A 19171-nucleotide genomic window follows, 5' to 3' on the forward strand; every position below is an offset into this window, starting at 1 on the left:
TACTTCATGTCCCCACCGAGCATGGTTCTGCCTTGGGGTGTCGGTTCTGGGACAGCTGGGCCCTACAGTTCCCCGGAAGGCCATCTCCCTGCTTCCCTCAACACACGTTACTCCCCTCTGCTGTCCAGGACCCCCCACAGCCACGCCAGGGCTGTTGGCTGTGACCACTACCCTGCCCTCCATAGTTGGGGACAGAATTCCGAGGGCCAGGGCCAGGGTGTGCCTGCGTCCTCTGGCGGGCTGGGAACCTGGTGGTGGGTCTCATGTCAGGGCAGCAGAGCCTCTGCCCCTCTGGTGGACACAAGGCCCCCCTGACCTTCCCAGCTCCCTAGGGTCTTCTACCCAGCCTCCACTGCAGGTGTGGTGTGTCCATCTTCAGGACACTGCCTGGCACAACCGGGGTCACTCAGCACGTTATGTTTCCACAGCCTTCACTACGCCTGCTTCTCTACCGCTGGAGCCAGGCTGGTGGGCACCTTGCCTGCACTTGGCCTGTTCTTGCACGACGGTGTCTGCAGTGGCTGTGCTGAAGCTCACATTCCTTCTGTCCCTGTCCCCAGGCAGCTCTGTCTGCATGCGTCCTACATTGTCCAGACCCCTCTCCGCAAGTCCCCTGGCCTCCAAGAATCTGGAGTCTCCAGGGATGCAGGCGAGGTCTGGTTGACCCAGGAGTCTGCCCCTTCTGCTTCCCCTGGAAGCCAAGTGCGCGCCCACCACTGGGGGGCATCAGCTGTGCCGAAGGGGGAAAGGAGTGCCATAGTCTGCACCACTCCGGCACACCCGTGAGGGCTCCCTAGGAGCGGTGTAGGAGGAGGAATTGGGGTTCTTGCCTTGTACTTGCAGCGTAGTGTGGCGTCAGGGACTGTCCTGTTGTATCCTCGGAAAGTGGGGACTGGCCCTGGACTCCCCTGAGCTACAGCGACCTTGGACCCTGAAGAGGGATATCCAGCCAGAATGGGGCGGGTCGCGCCACAGAGGGTTGGCTCTGCTCAAGGTTTTCTGGGCACTGGCCAGGCCTGCTGAACCCCACAGACACCCACACCCTCTTGCTGTTGCCTCTGGGCCACGGAGGGCGACCCAGGGTCTTCAGTTCTGGTGGAGTGGGACAGCAATCTCTGCTCTTGCTGTGCTGGTTTCTGAGTTGTGGGTGCCCTACCCTACCACCCCCATTTCTACAGTGGCTTCTGAACCCTGTTATCACTTTACCCAGGTTCCCCAGCACCGCGGGACCCGTTTCCAGGGCACATGCCAAATGCACCACCTCCCCAACATCACATACTGTATCCGTTCTTCCACCAAGGAGCTCTAGGGGAAGTCCCCTCACAAGCCCAGCCCCCCACAGCCACGCACATGGCTGGCCTGAGGCCCGAGTCAGATTGGTTTCCCGGAACTCGGCCTGCGGAAAGGAGGCCACCCAGCTTGCTGTGTGATGTTGACACATCTCTGGGCTTTCCCTGGCCTCAGTTTACCCATCCATATATTGGGGCCGTGATCTCAACTATTTATTTTTGGGGCTCTAATTCCACATGGGCTCACCCAGAGATCACCTCTCTCCTTCCTCCCTGCCACCGGGCCAGCATGGACAGAGAATATTAACGTCCTGAGTGAAATCCATGTGATTTCTGTGTTTCAGTCTTTGCCCCATCCCGGACCCGGTCCCTAATATATTTTTGCCTTTTGTCGTGCACGTTTTCACTTATGGAAGTTCCTTTGTCTAACTCGAATCCAGTCCGCTGTAGCGCCTCCTTCGAACCAACTCAGTCCACGCAGTTAGACCTTCCGCAGGTGGTTTTTGTGGACCGATCCGGCCCCAGAGCAGCTCCCCTCCCTCCCTGGGAAGGTAGGACTGAGATTCGCTCCAGCTCCTGCTACAGCTTGATACCCCACAGGTGTGACTTTAGTGTACCCAGAGGTAGGCCGTGAGTTCCAAGCTGAGCCTCGGTCCCTGAAGAGAGCGGGGCGGGCTCCTTGAAAAAAAGGGGACTGGGGAGCCCAAGAACCTGGGGCTCAAGTGACAGATGCTGCGTAGAACGGAGGAAGCCAAATGGTGGAGAGTAGGGCGGGGTAGACAGAGACGAGGCTAGAGAAGGGACAGAGGAGCCGGATTGGACGCTGGGATTGGAAGGGGGCGGGTGTAGCGCGCGGAGGGATTGGAAGAGGAGGGGATGGAAGGCCGAGATTGGAAGGGGGCGGGGATAAAGCCAGGCACTGGAATACCAGGGGAGGCACACGCGAGCGAGATACCGGGGTTCCTGGATGCTGGATAATCCGGGACAGGCAGGAGCTCCGGAGGCCCGTCGACCGAGTCCTGGACTCCTTGCACTGGGTTGGACAGACGCAAGTGGGAGGCGGGTCCGGAGCTCTAAATTCTAGGGTCAGGGAGGTGTACCGGGGCTTGGTCCCAGGATCCGACCGGCGGACCCCTGACTCAGCGTAGTAAGTACCGGACCTGAGGGGCCCGAGCTATTGCGGGGGCTGGAGGCCTGTGTATTGGGGTGGGCGCAGAAGCCTCTCCATCACTTGTTCTCGAAGCTTGCCTCGGCTCACAGCCTCAGCATCCCTGACTGCCAGGCATGCGCAGTAGGGCGCTCCCTCCCCCATCCCCTCCAGCCCTGGTTGAGGGGGAGGGGACCCTGGGCCATCCCAGCGAGGATGAATTTAGAGACAGCTCCCCCACCCCCACCCCACTCCTGCCTTGGCATGGAAAACGGAAATGGGGTGGACAGTGCCAGCGTCCGGCAGGTGTTCGATTCGAACGGGTCTAAGACTAATCTTTTTCTCAGAACTCACCCTCCACCCCCAATCTTGAAAGTCCTGTATTTAGGCGAGATGCTGGCCCCGCACCACATTCTGAGCAGAGTCACAAGAGGGGTTAACATGCGTTATCCTTCCTGCCTCTGTATGCGTTCCCAGGGGTCCCCAATTGAGGTCCCTTCCCAACACGAGTGTAAGGCCTGGACCACAAGCTCCCTCAGGCGCTTTTCAGAAAGGGGGAGCTGGAATCCTATATTCCTCGGTCTGCGGGAGGAGGGGTCTGGGGACTTAGAGAATGGCCCTCTGTCCTCCCAGGGGTCTAGGGGGACATGGCTGAAGCGCGCCAAGCTGCGGGCTTCCGACGCTCACTGACCTCTGACGGGGCGGAAGCAGAGCCCGGCGGCCCGGTGCTGCAAGAGATCTACCTGTCCGGACTGCGCTCTTGGAAGAGGCATCTGTCCCGGTTCTGGGTGAGGAGGACTGTGGCTTGGTTTCCTTCTGGGAATCCAGCTACCTGCTTCCGGGATGCCTGAGGCCCGCTTCTGGGATCACCCAGTCCTGGGAATTCTGATGTCCACTCCCAGGACTACTTAAAGCCATTTCTTGGTCTGTGGCTCACTTCAGGGATTCTCAGCCTCACCTACAGGGAGCCCCTATCTGCCTCCTGCACCCAGTACGGGGACATCCCCCTCAGCTTTTTCCACGCCCCCAAAACAACTTCCACCCCAGTCTCTAGAACTCAGTCCCCTTCCCATGGGACAATTCTCATCTTTCCCTTTCATCTCCAGGCTTTAACCAGGTGCTCCCCCATCCAGAGCCCCAAGATCCAGTCAAGATCCTAGGTAGCCCACACCCCAAGAAGGCGCCCGAAGGCCCCTGTTCCAGGTTGTGAGCCTCCAGTATGTGTATTCTGTGCTCTGCATCACTACAAACCCTGCCACCCCGTTCTGGAGACGCCCAACTCCTGCTCCCACCTGGCTCTAGAAAGCCGGTGCCTACCATCTAACCAGAACCCGTGTCTGCTCCTGGGTGCCTGCCTCTAGAACTCTGGAACAGTCTACACACAGAGTCTCCCTGCTGGCCGCCTCCTCTTTGAACACCCGTGGGGTCAGCCAGGACTGGGTGTGAATCCAGGCTCTGTCACTTTCTAGCTGTGTGGCCTTGGGCAAGTGCTCCTCTCTGAGCCTCAGTTTTCCCACATGTAAAACAGGGGTAATGACGGCCCCTTCCTCACAGGACAGTCACAAGGATTAAATGAATTCTTACAGGTAAGCACTGGACAAAGTACCTAGCCCATGGCAAGTGCCAAGTAAGTGTTAGGTTTTTTGTTTTTTATTCAATCCTCACCCCCAAGGATATGTTTATTGATTTTTTAGAGAGAGAAGAAAGGAGAAAGAGAGAAGTGAGACAGAAAAACATGGGCCGCAATAGGGGACCAGGGATGGAACCCACAAACTAGGAATGTGCCCTGACTGGGATTGAACTTGCAACCTCTGGGTGTAGGGGACAATGCTGCAACCCACTGAGCCACCTGGCCAGGGCAGTGTTAGAGTTTGAGAACATCGTTCTTTATTCAAATACCTGTGGAGTACTGTTCGGGGCCTGACACAGAGGATACCACAGGGAGCAAGACAGAGTCCTTCACTCATGGAGTTCTGCTTGCAAGAAAGAAGAAAAAAACCAGCCCTGGCTGGTGTGGCTTAGTGGGCTGAGTGCTGGCTTTCGAACCAAAGGGTCACCGGTTCAATTCCCAGTCAGGGCACATGCCTGGGTTGCGAGCTAGGTCCCCAGTAGGGGCTGCAGAAAAGGCTACCACATACTGATATTTCTGTCCTATTCCTCCCTTCCACTCTCTAAAAATAAATGAATAAAATCTCAAAAAACAAGAAGAAAAATAAGCAATTACATTTAAACTAAAACATAATTACATCCAGGACAATGCATAGATTTTTTAAGTGTGCAGTGAATTTTCACAATACCTCTGTAAACAACGCCCCACAAACATAGCATTACCAACCATTCGAGAATGTTCCTTTCAGCTCTTTTCCATTCAGCGTTCCCCACACCCCACCTCCCACCTCCCCATCACTGCAAGGCAGCCACTGTTCTCATTTCTGTGCTCATAGATGGACTGGAATTGCATTGTCGAGGATTTTTGACTGGCGCCTCTGCCTAAGAGGAAAAACCTGAAGCCCTTTGCAGAGTCCAATGTCTCCTACGGCCAACGGCCTGCACCACATCTTGACATCAGTATTAAATGATAATTGTAATAACGATCACTCTTTCCTTTCTATCCCATAGCCACCCGTCTCCCCGATGGCCACTTGGAGCTCTCCTGTCCTTCCTCTCTGTTCCTTTGGGACCCCGGGAGCCACCCTGAAGCTGTGGTCCCAGGGTGGTCCCAGGGTGAGGGCTGTGCCCTCTGCAACACCAGGGCTGTGATTCTACAGCCTCTTTGCCAAGCCTCAGTGTTTGCGTCTATGAAATGTGAACGTTGCCCATTGCTGCCGAATGCTGGGTGTTTTTAGCATTCGTTTTCTAAGCAGAGGGCCTGGCTCACAGAAGTGACCACTCCAGTGTTGCCATTCTTATGTGCCACGTAGGTGCTGTGTCACCTCTGGCACAGTGACTTCTCTGGGCTTGTCCGTCCTTCCTTCCCTCCTCACCATAGGACATCTGTTACTTTTAGAGAGAGAGGAAGGGAGAGAACATTGATGTGAGACAAAGCAATGATCAGTTGCCTCCTGTTTGCACCTGGACTAGGGATCGAACTCACAACCTAGGCATGTGCCCTGACTGGGAATCAAACCTGAAACCTTTCAATTACGGGATGATGCCCCAACCAATGAAGCCGCACCAGCCAGGGCTGCTTCCACATATCTACAATCACATTGGCTTGCACTGTGTCCCAGGTTCTTCTATACTAACCAAGCCCTTTAAATCTACTGCTTATTAGGGCCTTCTAAGGTAGACCTACATTAGTCCCATTTTACAGATGAGTAAATAGAATCCCAGAGAGGTGCTTTCACCTTACCAAAGTCACACAGCTGTTAAGATGCAGAACTAGAGGCAGAGCCCGACTTAGCAGTCTGGTTCTAGAGCCATGACGATGCCCATTGTCCTGGGCTGCTTCTCTGGAATGTGGTCCCAGTACCGGTACTGTCGGGTTGGGGTGAATTGTGTGAAGTGGGCCAAGCACGTGGCATGGTATCCAGCACAACACAGGTAGTCCATCGGCAAGAGGACACGGTTCCAGATGCGGAGACAACAGACCCCAGAGGTCGGTACCTTGTAGTGACTGGGCATCCTGCTGCATTAGGGTCCCAAGGCGTCCAACAGTTTAAGTGGTTGATGGTGGAGTTTGGAGCCAGAGGACCTAGGTTCAAATCCTAGCTCCACCACTTCCTGGTTGTGTGGCCTTGGGTGAGTTCTTCAAAATTCCTTCTCAGTTTCTTTGTCACCACAAAGGGATCAAAACCGAGGCAGGTCTGTCCTGGCATGATCTGGAATGTGTGGGTTCCTAAGTTCACATAGGAAAGATTTCACAACACGAGTCCAGGCGATGTTGAGATTATACTTACGGAAGCTTGGGGCGGTGAGACAAAGGAAGGACTTAAGACAGAAGAAGCAAGATCATAGCAGCAGGGGTGAGCCTAGGCTGGGCTGCCTAGACGGAGGAGAGGGAGTCACAGAGAGAGAGGAGTGAGCCATGCTGGGCTGCGTGGACTCAGGAGACAAGTTGCAGTTGCGGCGGTGAGGCATGCTTGCTGTGTGGGCACAGGAGACAAATCACAAAGCAAAGGGAGGGCCTTGGAGACAGATTCGAGGGTAAGCTTGGGGTGAGCTGCCGCTGCCCACTGGTCCCCTGGTTGGAAGTCTCATGGGGACACTTAGAGTTTAGGAAAAGCAAAAAGTACATGGCCAAGGAAAGTCGGGGTGTGGGTGTGCTTAAGGGGGAGTGTGCACTGGGCCCTTTGTCTTAAGGGTTTTTATCTATTGTCTAAAGGCAGGAGTTTTAGGGGAGATCTCGGTGGGAGGGCTCAACAGAGTATGCACCAGCTCCCCAGGTGTGTCCTGTGATGTGATGAGGCACCAAAGGGAGACTGTGGGGGAGTTTGGGATCCTTCTCTGCTCAGTTGCATGCTTTGCTTCTGTCTCTGGTTGGTCTGACTCCCATCGGGCTGCCCCACGACTTCACCCAGCTCGGGACCCAGCTCGCGCTGGGTGCTCAGTCCATGCCTCAGGCGTGTGCTTAGGAGATGGGATTGAACAGATGCCCTTTCTTCCCCACAGAACGACTTTCTCACTGGCGTGTTCCCTGCCAGCCCCCTCAGCTGGCTCTTCCTCTTCAGCGCCATCCAGCTTGCCTGGTTCCTCCAACTGGACCCTTCCCTAGGACTGACGGAGAAGATTAAAGAGCTGCTGCCAGACTGGTGAGCTCCCCGCTTCAGCCCAGCAGCCTTCCTACTCCCTTTCCCTTCTCCCAGCAAGTTTCTCTGTCGGTGTGCTGTGTCTGCTAAAGGAAAGCAGCCAATGAGACCTACTCTGGGACAGATAAACAAAGGTACAGCATCCGTAAAAAAGGAGGTGATTTCCTCTCTCCTCTCTGTACACTTTCCATCCTGGCTGCTCTTTGTTAAGAGGGATGCTGACAAACTAAAAAATGTCCGGATATGGTTATAGAGACTAATGCAAGTGTGAACTCTGCCAGTCTCCGGTGTGCTCTCAGGTGAGAGGCTTCAATCTAGGGGTCAGCATCTTCATCTGCTAAACGGGGATAATAATAATTGCTTCTTAGGGTTGTTGGAAAAATTAAAATCGTGCATGTGGCATATGCAGTCCAGAGCCAGGAGGCCGTTACATGGGACTGGTTGTAATATTGCAGTTGTCGCTGTCACCTTCGGGAGAGCTTCGGCAATCAGAAGGCAGTGAAGCGACAGGTTCTAATCCTTGGATTAATCTCCCTGGGGAGGAGGGCAGATTTTGTGCGGACAGCCCCAGAGGGCAGCTCTTGGAACAGAGGTAGACATTTCCAGGAAGGCTAGATTCCCCCAGTCTGCAGAGGGGAGCGATTCGCCTTAAGTCCTCCCGGTGGGATTTGCTCCCTGGTCTCTTCGTAACTTGCAGACGTGTAGGTTCTCTGTAGACAGGAGTTGCCTAAACTTGAGTTTGATTGGGAACCACCTGGGAAGGCTTGTTAAAACATGGATTTCCTGGCTGGTGTGTCTCAGTGGATTGAGCGCTGGCTTGCAAAGCACAGGGTCACCGGTTGATTCCCAGTCAGGGCACATTGTTGGGTTGTGGGCCAGGTCCCCAATTGGGGGCAATTGAGAGGCATCCACACACATGTTTCTCTCCCTCTCTTTCTCCCTCCCTCTGATAATAAATGAATAAGCCCTAGCTGGTGTGGCTCAGTGGATGGGGCGCCAGCTTGAGAACCAGAGGGTGTCTGGTTCAATTCCCAGTCAGGGCACATGCCTGGGTTGTGGGCCAGGTCCCCAGTACGGGTGTGCACAAGAGGCAACCGCACACTGATGTTTCTCTCCTTCCCTTCTCTATCTAAACATAAGTAAATTAATTAAAAATCTTTAAAAAATAAGATAAATAAATAAAAAATTAAAAAAACTAAACAACAGAGATTGCTGGACCCCACAACAACAGATTCTGACTTACCAGGGCTGGGTGGGGCCCAGGACTTTGCATTTCCAGCCAGCCCCCCAGGTGGTGCCAGTGCTGCAGGTCCAAGGGCCACACTGAAGGGTATAACATGCTAACTGGGAAGAAAAGGTGTCCCCTTAATAAAAGTACCACTTATTGGGCACCTACCAATTTCCACGAGAAGCGATTTTGGAAGCCGGGTGTCCCCACAGTCCTGGGAGGAGGGTTCTCAGAGAGGACCATGCCTACTTCACAAAATGAGGAGAGTGGATTTCTCTGATGGACCCTGATTCTACCAGCTCAGCCTCCAGCAGCCAGAGTCAGGGAATATGAGGAAGGGCAGAGGCTGGATGGGAGGGGATTCTGAGGTGGGGAGACACAGACCCATCCTCTCTTTCTCTCCCGCAGGGGTGGACAGCATCACAGGCTTCGGGGGCTCCTAGCTGCCGCACTGTTTGCTTCCTGTCTGTGGGGAGCCCTGATCTTCACGCTTCACGTGGCTCTGAGGCTGCTTCTGTCCTACCACGGCTGGCTCCTTGAACCCCACGGAGCCATGTCCTCACCCACCAAGACTTGGCTGGTAGGTGCAGGGTCCCTCCCCAGTCCCATTGTCTCTGTGGGCTGCCCTACACCTCCCGCCCACCGGGTCCCCAGACCCAGTGAGGGGTTTAAGGACCCAGTACTTCCCACATCCCTCCAGGCCCTGGTCCGCATCTTCTCGGGCCGACACCCGATGCTCTTCAGTTATCAGCGCTCCCTGCCACGCCAGCCCGTGCCCTCCGTGCAGGACACCGTGCGCAAGGTGGGCCTGGTACCCGGGGATGGGAAGGGAGGCGGGCGAGGTGGGCGCGGCGGGCAGGGGCGTCTGACCTACCCCCTTCTCCGCCTCTTCCCTCAGTACCTGGAATCTGTCCGGCCTGTCCTTTCGGACGAGGACTTCGACTGGACGGCGGGCCTAGCGCAGGAATTCCTGAGGCTGCAGGCGTCATTGTTGCAGTGGTACCTGCGGCTCAAATCCTGGTGGGCGTCCAATTACGTGAGTCCCCCTTTGGGAAGGCAAAGGTTCTGAGCCCCCTGGCCTGACCTTGCCCCGCCCTACGTCCCACCCACAACTCTCAGGCCCTGAAGCGATTGGAGCATTCTGAGCCCCGCCCATGCTCAATATTCTGAGCCCCGCCCCCACACTCCAATAATGTAAATTCAGCCCTAGATGCTCCAATATTCCAAGCTCCTCTGTACTCCATAGTATTCGGAGCAGTCTTCTTATCTGCCAACAGTCTCGTGCCCTCCCCCCATGCTCCCACATTCTAATAGACTTGCCAATAATCCAAACTCCACCTCCGGGACCCGCCCACACTCGGAGCTCTGCCCTTAACCCTCCAGTATTTGAACCACAGTTCCGGGACCCAAACATTTTGCCCGACCCTGGCCAGCCAACATTGTAAGCCCCGCCCCCAGAATAGTTTCCCTTTACCCTCTCTCTGTTCAAGGAAACACTTTCCTCAAATGGGATTCTACTCTGAGTGCAGGAGCTAGACCCTTGATTGGCACAAGGAATTGAGCACCGTGGAAAACTGAGGCATAGAGCCCCAAAGTTCCGCTCACAAGGTGCCCGCCCGTAAATGGCCAGAAATCGCTGCCAGGCAGGGTGTGCAGGTGGGGGGGCGGGGGCAATGACAGGACAGACAAGGGAAGGGTCAGTGTCTGGGGTCAGAGGAGGCCGCGGCTGGGCGAGAGGACCCAGGGGGTTCCAGGAGGAGAGGGTATGAGGGCTGTCTTGAGGGTCAAAGGGGATCTGAATCTGTCAGGTTGGTGAAGGCACGGCTTGAGCGAAGGTGAGGAAGTGGGGAAGTTGATAGGTGTGGGCTGGAAGCAAGGAGGCTTTACTCTGGGAATGGAAGGGGGGCTGGTCATGAGAGGTGGTTGTGGGGTGGTGGGAGAGGCCTGGGCTCTGCTAAGGATGGTTGCCTTTATTTTTTTTAAAGATTTTATTTATTTATTTTTAGAGAGAGGGGAAGGGAGGGAGGAAGAGAAGGAGAGAAACATCAGTGTGTGGTTGCCTCTCACGCATCCCCTATTGGACACCTGACCCACAACTCAGGCATGTGCCCTGACTGGGAATTGCACCGGGGACCCTTTGGTTCACAGACTGGCACTAAATCCACTGAGCCACACCAGCCAGAGTTGATCAACTCCCTTTATTTCTTGTCCATCTCACTGACGCCTGTGAACACAGTCTTGGGTGACCCAACCCTCCCACTGTCTCCCACCCCCTCCCCCGCACCTTGGCCCCAGCCACCTCTGCAGTGTCTCTCTCTGGCCCCTCCCAGGTCAGTGACTGGTGGGAAGAATTTGTGTACCTCCGCTCCCGGAACTCGCTGATGGTGAATAGCAACTATTACATGATGGTGAGAAGGGAAGAAGGGGGCTAGGAGCTGGGGAGGGGGTGGGGGTCGCACTTCCTGGGTCTAGGATTGGGATGTCTGGGTAGAATGTGAGGTGTAGGGTCAGTGACCCAGATCACAGTCCGGAATTCCCCACCCGCCCTCCCACTGGGGTCAGGACCTGTGTGTGGGGGTCAGTGTCCCCACCTGGGACAAACCTGACCCCAGGTGTTTTGCTGTCCTCTCCAATGGTCCCCAGGACTTCCTGTACGTCACGCCCACGCCAGTGCAGGCTGCTCGCGCTGGGAACGCTGTCCACGCCCTACTCCTCTACCGCCACCGCCTGAACCGCCAGGAGATCCTGCCGGTAAGGGGGCCGCCTCCGTGGGCTGCAGACAGAGGCCGTGGTCCCCTAGCCGGGGACACACGTGGGTCCTGGGGGCCAGTTCACGAGCCCATGGTCCATCTCCTACAGACTTTGCTGATGGGAATGCGGCCCTTATGCTCTGCTCAGTATGAAAGGATATTCAACACCACGCGTATTCCAGGGGTCCAGAAAGGTGAGGCCCTGTTCCCCTCCTGACTGAGGCGGAACAGTGTTGTAGCTGAGTATATTCACGGGAGCCAGCCTGCCTGGGTTGAATCCCAGCCCCTCTCCCTAGCTGTGTGGCCCTGAGCAAATTACTACCCTCTCTGGGCCTCAGTTACTCCATCTCTAAACTGAGATAATAAGGAACCATAGGGGAGCGTGGAATCAATGAGAGCTTAGAACAGTGCATACCACATGGAAGTGCCTCAGAATAAGTGGTTGCTATTCTTTATCTTATAATGTTTCTGACCTTCCTGGTCTCCACACATCTGCCCATGCCACCCCAAGACCACATCCGCCACCTCCAGGACAGCCGACACGTGGCCGTCTTCCACCGAGGCCGATTCTTCCGTGTGGGGACCCACTCCCAAAGCGGCCTGCTCTCCCCGCGGGCCCTGGAGCAGCAGTTTCAGCGAATCCTGGATGACCCCTCACCTGCCTGCCCCCATGAGGAGCATCTGGCAGCCCTGACCGCAGCTCCCAGGTGTGGATGGGAGGCCAGGGGGCTCAGAGGCCCAGCCAGCACCCTGGGGTTACGGGGTTGGGAGCCCAGTGGAGGCTGGGCAGGGTGAAGGGCTCAGGCGCGTCCCCCAACAGGGACATGTGGGCCCAGGTGCGACGGTCCCTGGAGAGCCAGGCAGAGGATGCCCTGGAGGCTGTGGAAGGGGCCGCGTTCTTTGTGTCACTGGACTCTGAGCCTGCGGGTCTCACCAGGGAGGACCCCGCAGCGTCGCTGGATGCCTATGCGCATGCTCTGCTGGCCGGCAACGGTCACGACCGGTGGGTGAGCCCTGGGACCTCATCCCGACCTGCAACCTGAGACTCTGGACACTAGACAAGCAGACCCTGGGCCCCAGAACCTGGGGCATCTCCAGATCCAGGGGCCTCCTTGATATGAGGGCCCCTGATCAGATACCTGGGGATCTCTGATCCAGAGAATCCCGAGGCTCAGGACCTCAGACCCTGGGACCCCAAACCTCAGACCTGGACCCTCAGTTCCAGTCTCCCCAGAGGCAGAACCTCAAGTCTGGGGAACCTCAGACACAGAACCACGGGACCCTCAGGCCCAAATGCTGGCACCCCAAACCCAGGACCCCAGACCTGGGACCCCCAGACCTAGAGATCCTCAGATAACTTCTCAGATGCCCGCCCCCCCCATCATCACTCTGATCTCTGAGGCCCCTGGGAAAGTCTCCCTAACTTCCAGCACCTTGTAAGCCTGGAACCTTTCTCAGTGCATTCCCTCAAAATCCCCCACCTCTTCAAACCTCAGACACGTCTCTGCACCCATCCAGAACCACCAGGCGGGGACCCCACCCTCTTAGAGGTCCCCACACCAGCCCTGATTCCGGAAAAACCCACCTACCCTGAACTCGCCACAAGTCCCTCGGAGCATGCTGGGTTCCCTCCTGGGGCCAGCTTTTTGGTGACCCCTCTGAACTCTGCCTGCAGCTGGTACGACAAATCCTTCACCCTCATCGTCTTCTCCAATGGGAAGCTGGGCCTCAGCGTGGAGCACTCGTGGGCAGATTGCCCCACGTCAGGGCACATGTGGGAGGTAGGGCAGCCAGCCCCCCCCGCCCCCCGCCCTGGGGCACCGCCACCCCAGTTTCCAAAGACCTTGCTCTCTAGGGAGAGGAAAATCAGAGGCTCAGAGAGGGGCAGAGAGCGGACCAGGGCCGCCCAGCACAGAAGGGGGTCCGGGAGTATGACCTTCCTTTGACACATGGGTAGTTGGGGCTCCAAGGAGGGAGGTGATTTTCCCAGACTCCCAGAGCCAGGAGTTGCAGAGCGGGAATGTGAATCCAGAATGTTCTGGGACCAGAATGTGAGGCCTTTCAGTCACAGCACACTGAATCGGAACCACCTTTCAGCTCTCAGGCTGGTTGTGTGACCTTGGGCAAGTTACTCCCCTCCTCTGGGCCTATGTGTCCCCTTCATCAGAAGAAAGGGCTGGTTTTTCTTTTATCTCTAAATCGTGTCCAGTCCTGAGAGCCTTCATGTCTCTATTTTATTTAGTCTTTTTTTTTTTTTTTAGATTTTATTTATTTTTAGAGAGGGGTAGGGAGAGAGAAAGAAAGAGAGGGAGAGAAACACCAAGGTGTGGTTGCCTCTCACACACCCCTACTGAGGGCCGGGCCTGCAACCCAGGCATGTGCCATGACTGGGAATCAAACCGGTGACCCCTTGGTTCGCAGACCTGCACTCAATCCACTGAGCCACACCAGCCAGGGCATCTGCATATCTCCTTTAAATGAGGAGGTGTCCCGTAGTAAGATAAAGAGAAATGGAAGGCTGGAGGTAGTAGGTGCTCAATTGGAGGGGAAGAAAGGGTTAGTAAGCACCAGCTGGGTGTTAGTGTCGGTCCTGCTCTCAGTGAACTTGAACCTGAGAACCCACTTGTGAACATCAGGGGTTTCTCCTTCTCAGGGACTGGCCCCATGCCCAGAGAGGATTGATAAAACAGGTCCCTGGTTAGATGGCCCTTGGACCGGGGAGAGGAAGGGGCTCTGACTGCCTCCGTTTGCACACAGTTCACTCTGGCCACAGAATGCTTTCAGCTGGGCTACTCTGTGGACGGCCACTGCAAGGGGCCCCCCGACCCCTCGCTTCCCCAGCCCCAGCGGCTGCACTGGGACCTTCCAGACAAGGTGAGTCTGGGGTTCCAGGCCTATCTTTGGAGCCCCCAAATCCCTGGCTTTGACTCATCCCCATCCCCAATCTCAACCTCGAGGTCAACCCCATTCCCAACGCTAACCCCAGCCCCACCACCAATGCCACCCCCAACCCAACCCCAGCCCCATCTCCCTGTCAGGCCCTTCCCAACTCCATCCCCACCCAACACCACCGCCTCACCTCTAGTCAGCCCTGCTCCCACCACCAGATCCCGCTGAAACCTCCCCCTGACTCCATCCCAGCCCCGGTCCCAGCCCCAGCCCCAGCCCGACCCTCAGTGACACCCCTTCTCCATCTTTAGCCTAGCCCCTCAGCTCCGTTCCTGTCTTTTCCCAGTTTCCACTGTCCACCCCAACCCTGACTCCATTCCCCTGGCCTCTTCCAGCCCCACTCCCAACCTACCTACCCCGCCCTCTAACCCCTCCCCAACTCCTTCTCGGGCAGATCCATCGCTCCATCTCTCTCGCCCTGAGGGCAGCCAAGACCTTGTCTGGAGACATCGACTGCCACGTCTTTCCCTTCTCCCACTTTGGCAAGAGCTTCATCAGACGCTGCCACCTGTCTTCAAACAGCTTCCTCCAGGTGGCCTTGCAGCTGGCCCACTTCCGGGTCAGTTGGGTGTCCGGACCCCAGCATCTCCTCTCAGGACCTCGGTTCCCTGGTCCCCCCCTCACTGAGACCAGCCTTGTCAGCTCCCCTCGTGACTCTTCCTGGCCCCTGGGGGTCCACCGTTTTGGCTTCTCTCCCCCAAGCAGTCCTGGGCGGCAGGGGCCCCGGGGCCCAGAGGTGGGTCCAGTCCGTGCAGACTGCCTGAGGCCCAGTGACAGGCTCCTCTTCTCCTTCTCCCCCAGGACAGGGGTCGGTTCTGCCTGACCTACGAGTCGACCATGACCCGCCTGTTCCTGGAAGGCCGGACGGAGACGGTGCGGCCCTGCACCAGGGAAGCCTGCCTCTTCGTGAGAGCCATGGCGGACAAGGAGAAGACAGTGGGTGTGAGCCTCGGCGGAGGCTTCGGTCCTTCCCACGTCCTCTCTCGTACATTCCCAGACGCTTCTGGAGCACCTTCGGAGGGCCAGGGCCCCATGAGTGCCGCTAGGGACGGGGAGGAACCGGGCCTGGCCTCTGGGCTCAGGGAGCTGGCTGACGGGGAGAAACGGACACAGCCCAGCACAGCGTGATACACGCTTTAATGCGGGCCTCCCAGGGCCCCGGGGGAGCATCCTGGAGGGAGCCCTTTTGCCACACAGGCAGCTCTCTTTGATTACTTAACCTCTGCGTGACCTTGTGACTTCCACTGGCGCCATGGTGCATGCTCCCTGTGTAACCTCACTGCTCAGACCCACAGGCCCCGCTGCTCCCTCTCCCCACTGCCTGTGTGGTTCAATGGAAGGAGTTGGGGAGAATCAGACAGCCCTGGGACCCCATGGCATTCCACCTTCCTGTATGTCCCTGGGCAAGTGGCATCCCCCCTCACTGAACCTGTGTCCCCCTCGGTAAAACAAAGTTGCTGTCTCTGCCTTGCAGGGATGTTGCAAGCTGGGTGGAGGCCAGGGGTGTGACAGACCCCAGCAATAAGCCCACTTCCTGTTTTTCCATGATCCGTGCCCTCCCTGGGGACGCCAGGACCCACAGTGCCTTGCCCTGTTCCGCTTGGCGGTGGATAAGCACCAGGCTTTGCTGAAGGCAGCAATGAGCGGACAGGGGGTCGACCGCCACCTCTTCGCCCTCTACATTGTCTCCCAATTCCTCCACCGGCAGTCGCCCTTTCTGGACCAGGTTGGGCTACAGGGAGAGGGCAAGGAGGGTGATGTTGGAAAAAGGAAGTAACAGCAGAGCGGACAGCTAGGGAGACGGGATGGGAGAGTAAGGGAGAAGGCAGAGATGGAAAAGGAGGAAGAGCAGGGGAGAGGGGTGTGGTCTTAGAAACAGGAGAAGCTGCTCAGAGAAGAGAAGGATACCTTCAGCCAGAAGAAAGGGGGGTAGTCGTGGCGACAGGGGCGGGGCAGAGGGCATGAGGTGGGCGGGGCCAGGGGGAGAAGGGCGGTGCAGGGAGGAGAGCCCAGAGGTGTTGGTCAGGAAGGGGAAGGGCAGAGCTGCAGATGGGGCAGATTTAAGAAAAACGGGCAGCCAGGGCGGGAGGTCAGCGGGGGATGGGGCTCTGTGGAGTGGAGTGGAGCCCTGGGGTGCAGACTTGCAGGTCTGTCTTTATTGCGTGTGTGACCGTCTCCTGTCCCTCAGGTTCACTCGGAGCAGTGGCAGCTGGCCACCAGTCAGATCCCTGTTCAGCAGACGCACCTGTTTGACGTCCACAATTACCCCGACTACGTTTCCTCCGGGGGTGGATTTGGGCCTGTGAGTGCGCCCGGGCCCTGACCCCAGCTCCCTGAACTCGGCGCTGAGGGTGGGAGGTTTGCACGCCTGCGTGGTGGTGTAGGAGGGGACCTGGGGATATGTGGGTCCCCTCACTCACTCCATCCCCTTTCAGGTCGATGACCATGGTTATGGTGTTTCTTACATCTTCATGGGGGATGACGCAATCACCTTCCACATCTCCAGCAAAAAATCAAGCGCAAAAACGGTGAGACAGACTTGAACACCCACCACCACCACCCTGCCACCTCCTTCCTCTGCACCCAGGAGTCTGGATTCCTAGCTCTCTCCTCTCCTACACCCCGAGAGTCCAGACTCCCTCCTGGGCCCCATAATCCCAGATTCCCAATGCCTAGCCCTTTCTCCCTCAGACCCAAGAGTCAGGGACGCCAGCCCTCATTTTTCAGCCCGCATGAGCCCCCTCCCAGCTTCCCGTGGACGTGACCTGTGTCTCCTTCCAGGATTCCCACCGGCTGGGGCAGCACATTGAGGACGCCCTGTTGGATGTGGCTTCCCTGTTCCAGGAGGGGCAGCGTCTGAAGCGAGGGCGCAGAGGGCTCGGGCAGGAGGACTCGGGGAGCCGGTGTGGGTCTCTGCCCTGCCACACTAGGGGCTCCGGGGCACCCATGCCATCCACCAACGTTTGATTCCTCCCAGTGGGGAGCTGGTCTCCCCAGGACCTAGTGGGAGGGTCTTACGGCTGGGCTGGTGCTGTGCAGAGGTAGCCTGTCTGGGTTTGGAAATCCCACATCCGGTCCAATAAAGATGTGTGAACTGGGTGTGTGGTATCGCTCTGCTCTGGGGCTGGGCAGGGGCGGAGGAGGAGCGAAGGTCCCATCCATCTGCAGGCCCAACCACAAGCCCCGAGTTACAATCACAACTTCAGTGACAAGCCCTTCTACCAGCCCGGTTTACTGCATTCCCACCTCCAGCCTCGCTAACCCAGCCATCCAAGGCCAATCCCAGTGAAACAATCCCACGTGCTCTCAGCCCAGCCCCGGCACCAATGGTCCGCACTCTGGCAGGCATGTGTCTCATCAGTACCTCCAATGCACTTACCAATTCTTGTCCAGTTCACGTGTTGTTATCGATAGAGGGAACGAATGTGGTGGTGTGAGGAATATGTGAGCCCGCCCTGTGAGCCACTTAATGCAATTAAGAATTGTTAACGTCCTGTGAACCTGGGCTGGAGAACTTGACGTTGCGAAGATGTCAGGACTATCTAAAGTGTTCTACAGATTCAGTGCCGTCCCTGTCCAAATCCCACTGGCATTTTTTGCAGAAGTAGGAAAACCCACTCTACTTTGAAGAGCTGAAACAATCTTGAAAAAGAAGAACAAAGTTGGAGATGTCACACTTCCTGATTTCAAAACTTATTTTAACATTACTGTAAGCAAAATTGTGTGATACTGGCCTAAAAAGACAGACATATGGGCCAATGGAATAGAATAGAGAGCCCAGAAATAAACCCTCATATATATGGTGAGATGAACTTTGACACGGGTGCCAAGATCACTCAGTGGAAAAATTGGATCAAAAGTCTGGGAAAACTGGAACCCCACATTTTAATGAACAAAGCTAGACCCTTACCTCACCCCAAATGCAAAAATCAACTCAAAATGGATCACAGACCTCAGCATAAGAGCTAAAACCACACTCTTAAAACAGGAGAAAACCTTCATGCCATTGAATCTGGCAATGATTTCTTGCATATGGCAGCAAGAGGAAAAATAAATAAATGGGACTACATCAGAACTAAAAGCTGTGCATCAAAGGACAATCAACAGAGTGAAAAGAAAACCCACAAAATGGGAGAAAATATTTACACAGTGTTTGTCTCACCAGGAGTTAATATCCAGAAAGCCTACAGCTGAACAACAACAACAAAGCCAAACAATTTCATTACAAAGCAGGCTGAGGATTTGAATAGACATTTCTCCAAAGAAGATATACAAATGGCCAGCAAGCACATGAAAAGATGCGCCTGCTGGTTGCCAGGAGGAGGGAGGAGGGAGGAATGGGAATGAGGTGGTTTTGTTGAACAGGCACAGTTCCTCATTGGGGTGATGAAAAGTTCTGGAAATGGATAGTAGTGATAGTCATACAATATCGTGAGTGTCATTAATGACACTGAATTATACGGTTTTAATCCCCCAAGTAATTGATTAATTTCACTATTCTTGGTTGCTTTATGATGACTTTTGTCAAATATATATGAAGTTTTAATGTTGATTATATTTTTAATCTTTCAGGGCCACACTGATTAGTGTTAACTTATGTTTTAATATGTTGGTTTTAGACCTATCCTATTCTTTCTAGAAACAAAAATCTTTGCTTCTCTCATTTCTTTATTTCTTCAGAAGACCTTTAAAATAATGGGGTTAAACCCTGGCTGGTGCAGCTCAGTGGATTGAGCGCAGACCTGGAAACCAAGGGGTTGCTAGTTCAGTTCCCAGTCAGGGCACGTGTCTGGGTTGCAGGCCGGGTCTCTGGTGCGGAGCACATGAGAGGCAGCCACATATTGATGTTTCTCTCCCTCTCTCTTTCCTTCTCTTCCCTCTCTAAAAATAAATAAATACGATCTTTTAAGAAATAAAATTTAAAAATAATTGGGTTAAATCCTAAGAAAGATAAACTAATTGGGGCTCTGGGCTGGTAGCTTAGTTGGTTAGAGCATCATTCCAATACGCCAAGGTTGCAGGTTCAATTCCTGGCCAAGGCACATCCTGGAACCAACCAA

The 19171-nt window shown here is 55.6% G+C and overlaps 1 protein-coding gene across 3 annotated transcripts; it reads left to right on the plus strand.

Annotated features, from left to right (window-relative positions):
• The first annotated feature begins 2185 nt into the window (after positions 1 to 2185).
• CPT1C (carnitine palmitoyltransferase 1C) lies at positions 2186 to 17210 on the plus strand. 3 transcript variants are annotated; one of them, XM_036012573.1, is made up of 19 exons: positions 2186 to 2436; positions 3070 to 3224; positions 7048 to 7187; positions 8821 to 8992; positions 9113 to 9214; positions 9311 to 9448; positions 10743 to 10820; positions 11056 to 11163; positions 11272 to 11356; positions 11674 to 11869; positions 11983 to 12165; positions 12838 to 12943; positions 13920 to 14036; positions 14506 to 14670; positions 14913 to 15053; positions 15685 to 15837; positions 16300 to 16413; positions 16547 to 16639; positions 16893 to 17210. In XM_036012573.1, the coding sequence occupies exons 2-19, from the start codon at positions 3084 to 3086 to the stop codon at positions 17076 to 17078; spliced, it is 2418 nt and encodes an 805-aa protein (XP_035868466.1). In that variant the 5' UTR covers positions 2186 to 2436; positions 3070 to 3083; the 3' UTR covers positions 17079 to 17210. The 3 variants fall into 3 exon arrangements, with proteins under 3 accessions (XP_035868466.1, XP_028385622.1, XP_035868467.1); XM_028529821.2 differs by having other exon boundaries at positions 14913 to 15047; XM_036012574.1 differs by having other exon boundaries at positions 2186 to 2433.
• Positions 17211 to 19171: the final 1961 nt, after the last annotated feature.

This window comes from Phyllostomus discolor, chromosome 12 (assembly GCF_004126475.2).
Source record: "Phyllostomus discolor isolate MPI-MPIP mPhyDis1 chromosome 12, mPhyDis1.pri.v3, whole genome shotgun sequence".
Lineage (NCBI taxonomy): Eukaryota > Metazoa > Chordata > Mammalia > Chiroptera > Phyllostomidae > Phyllostomus > Phyllostomus discolor.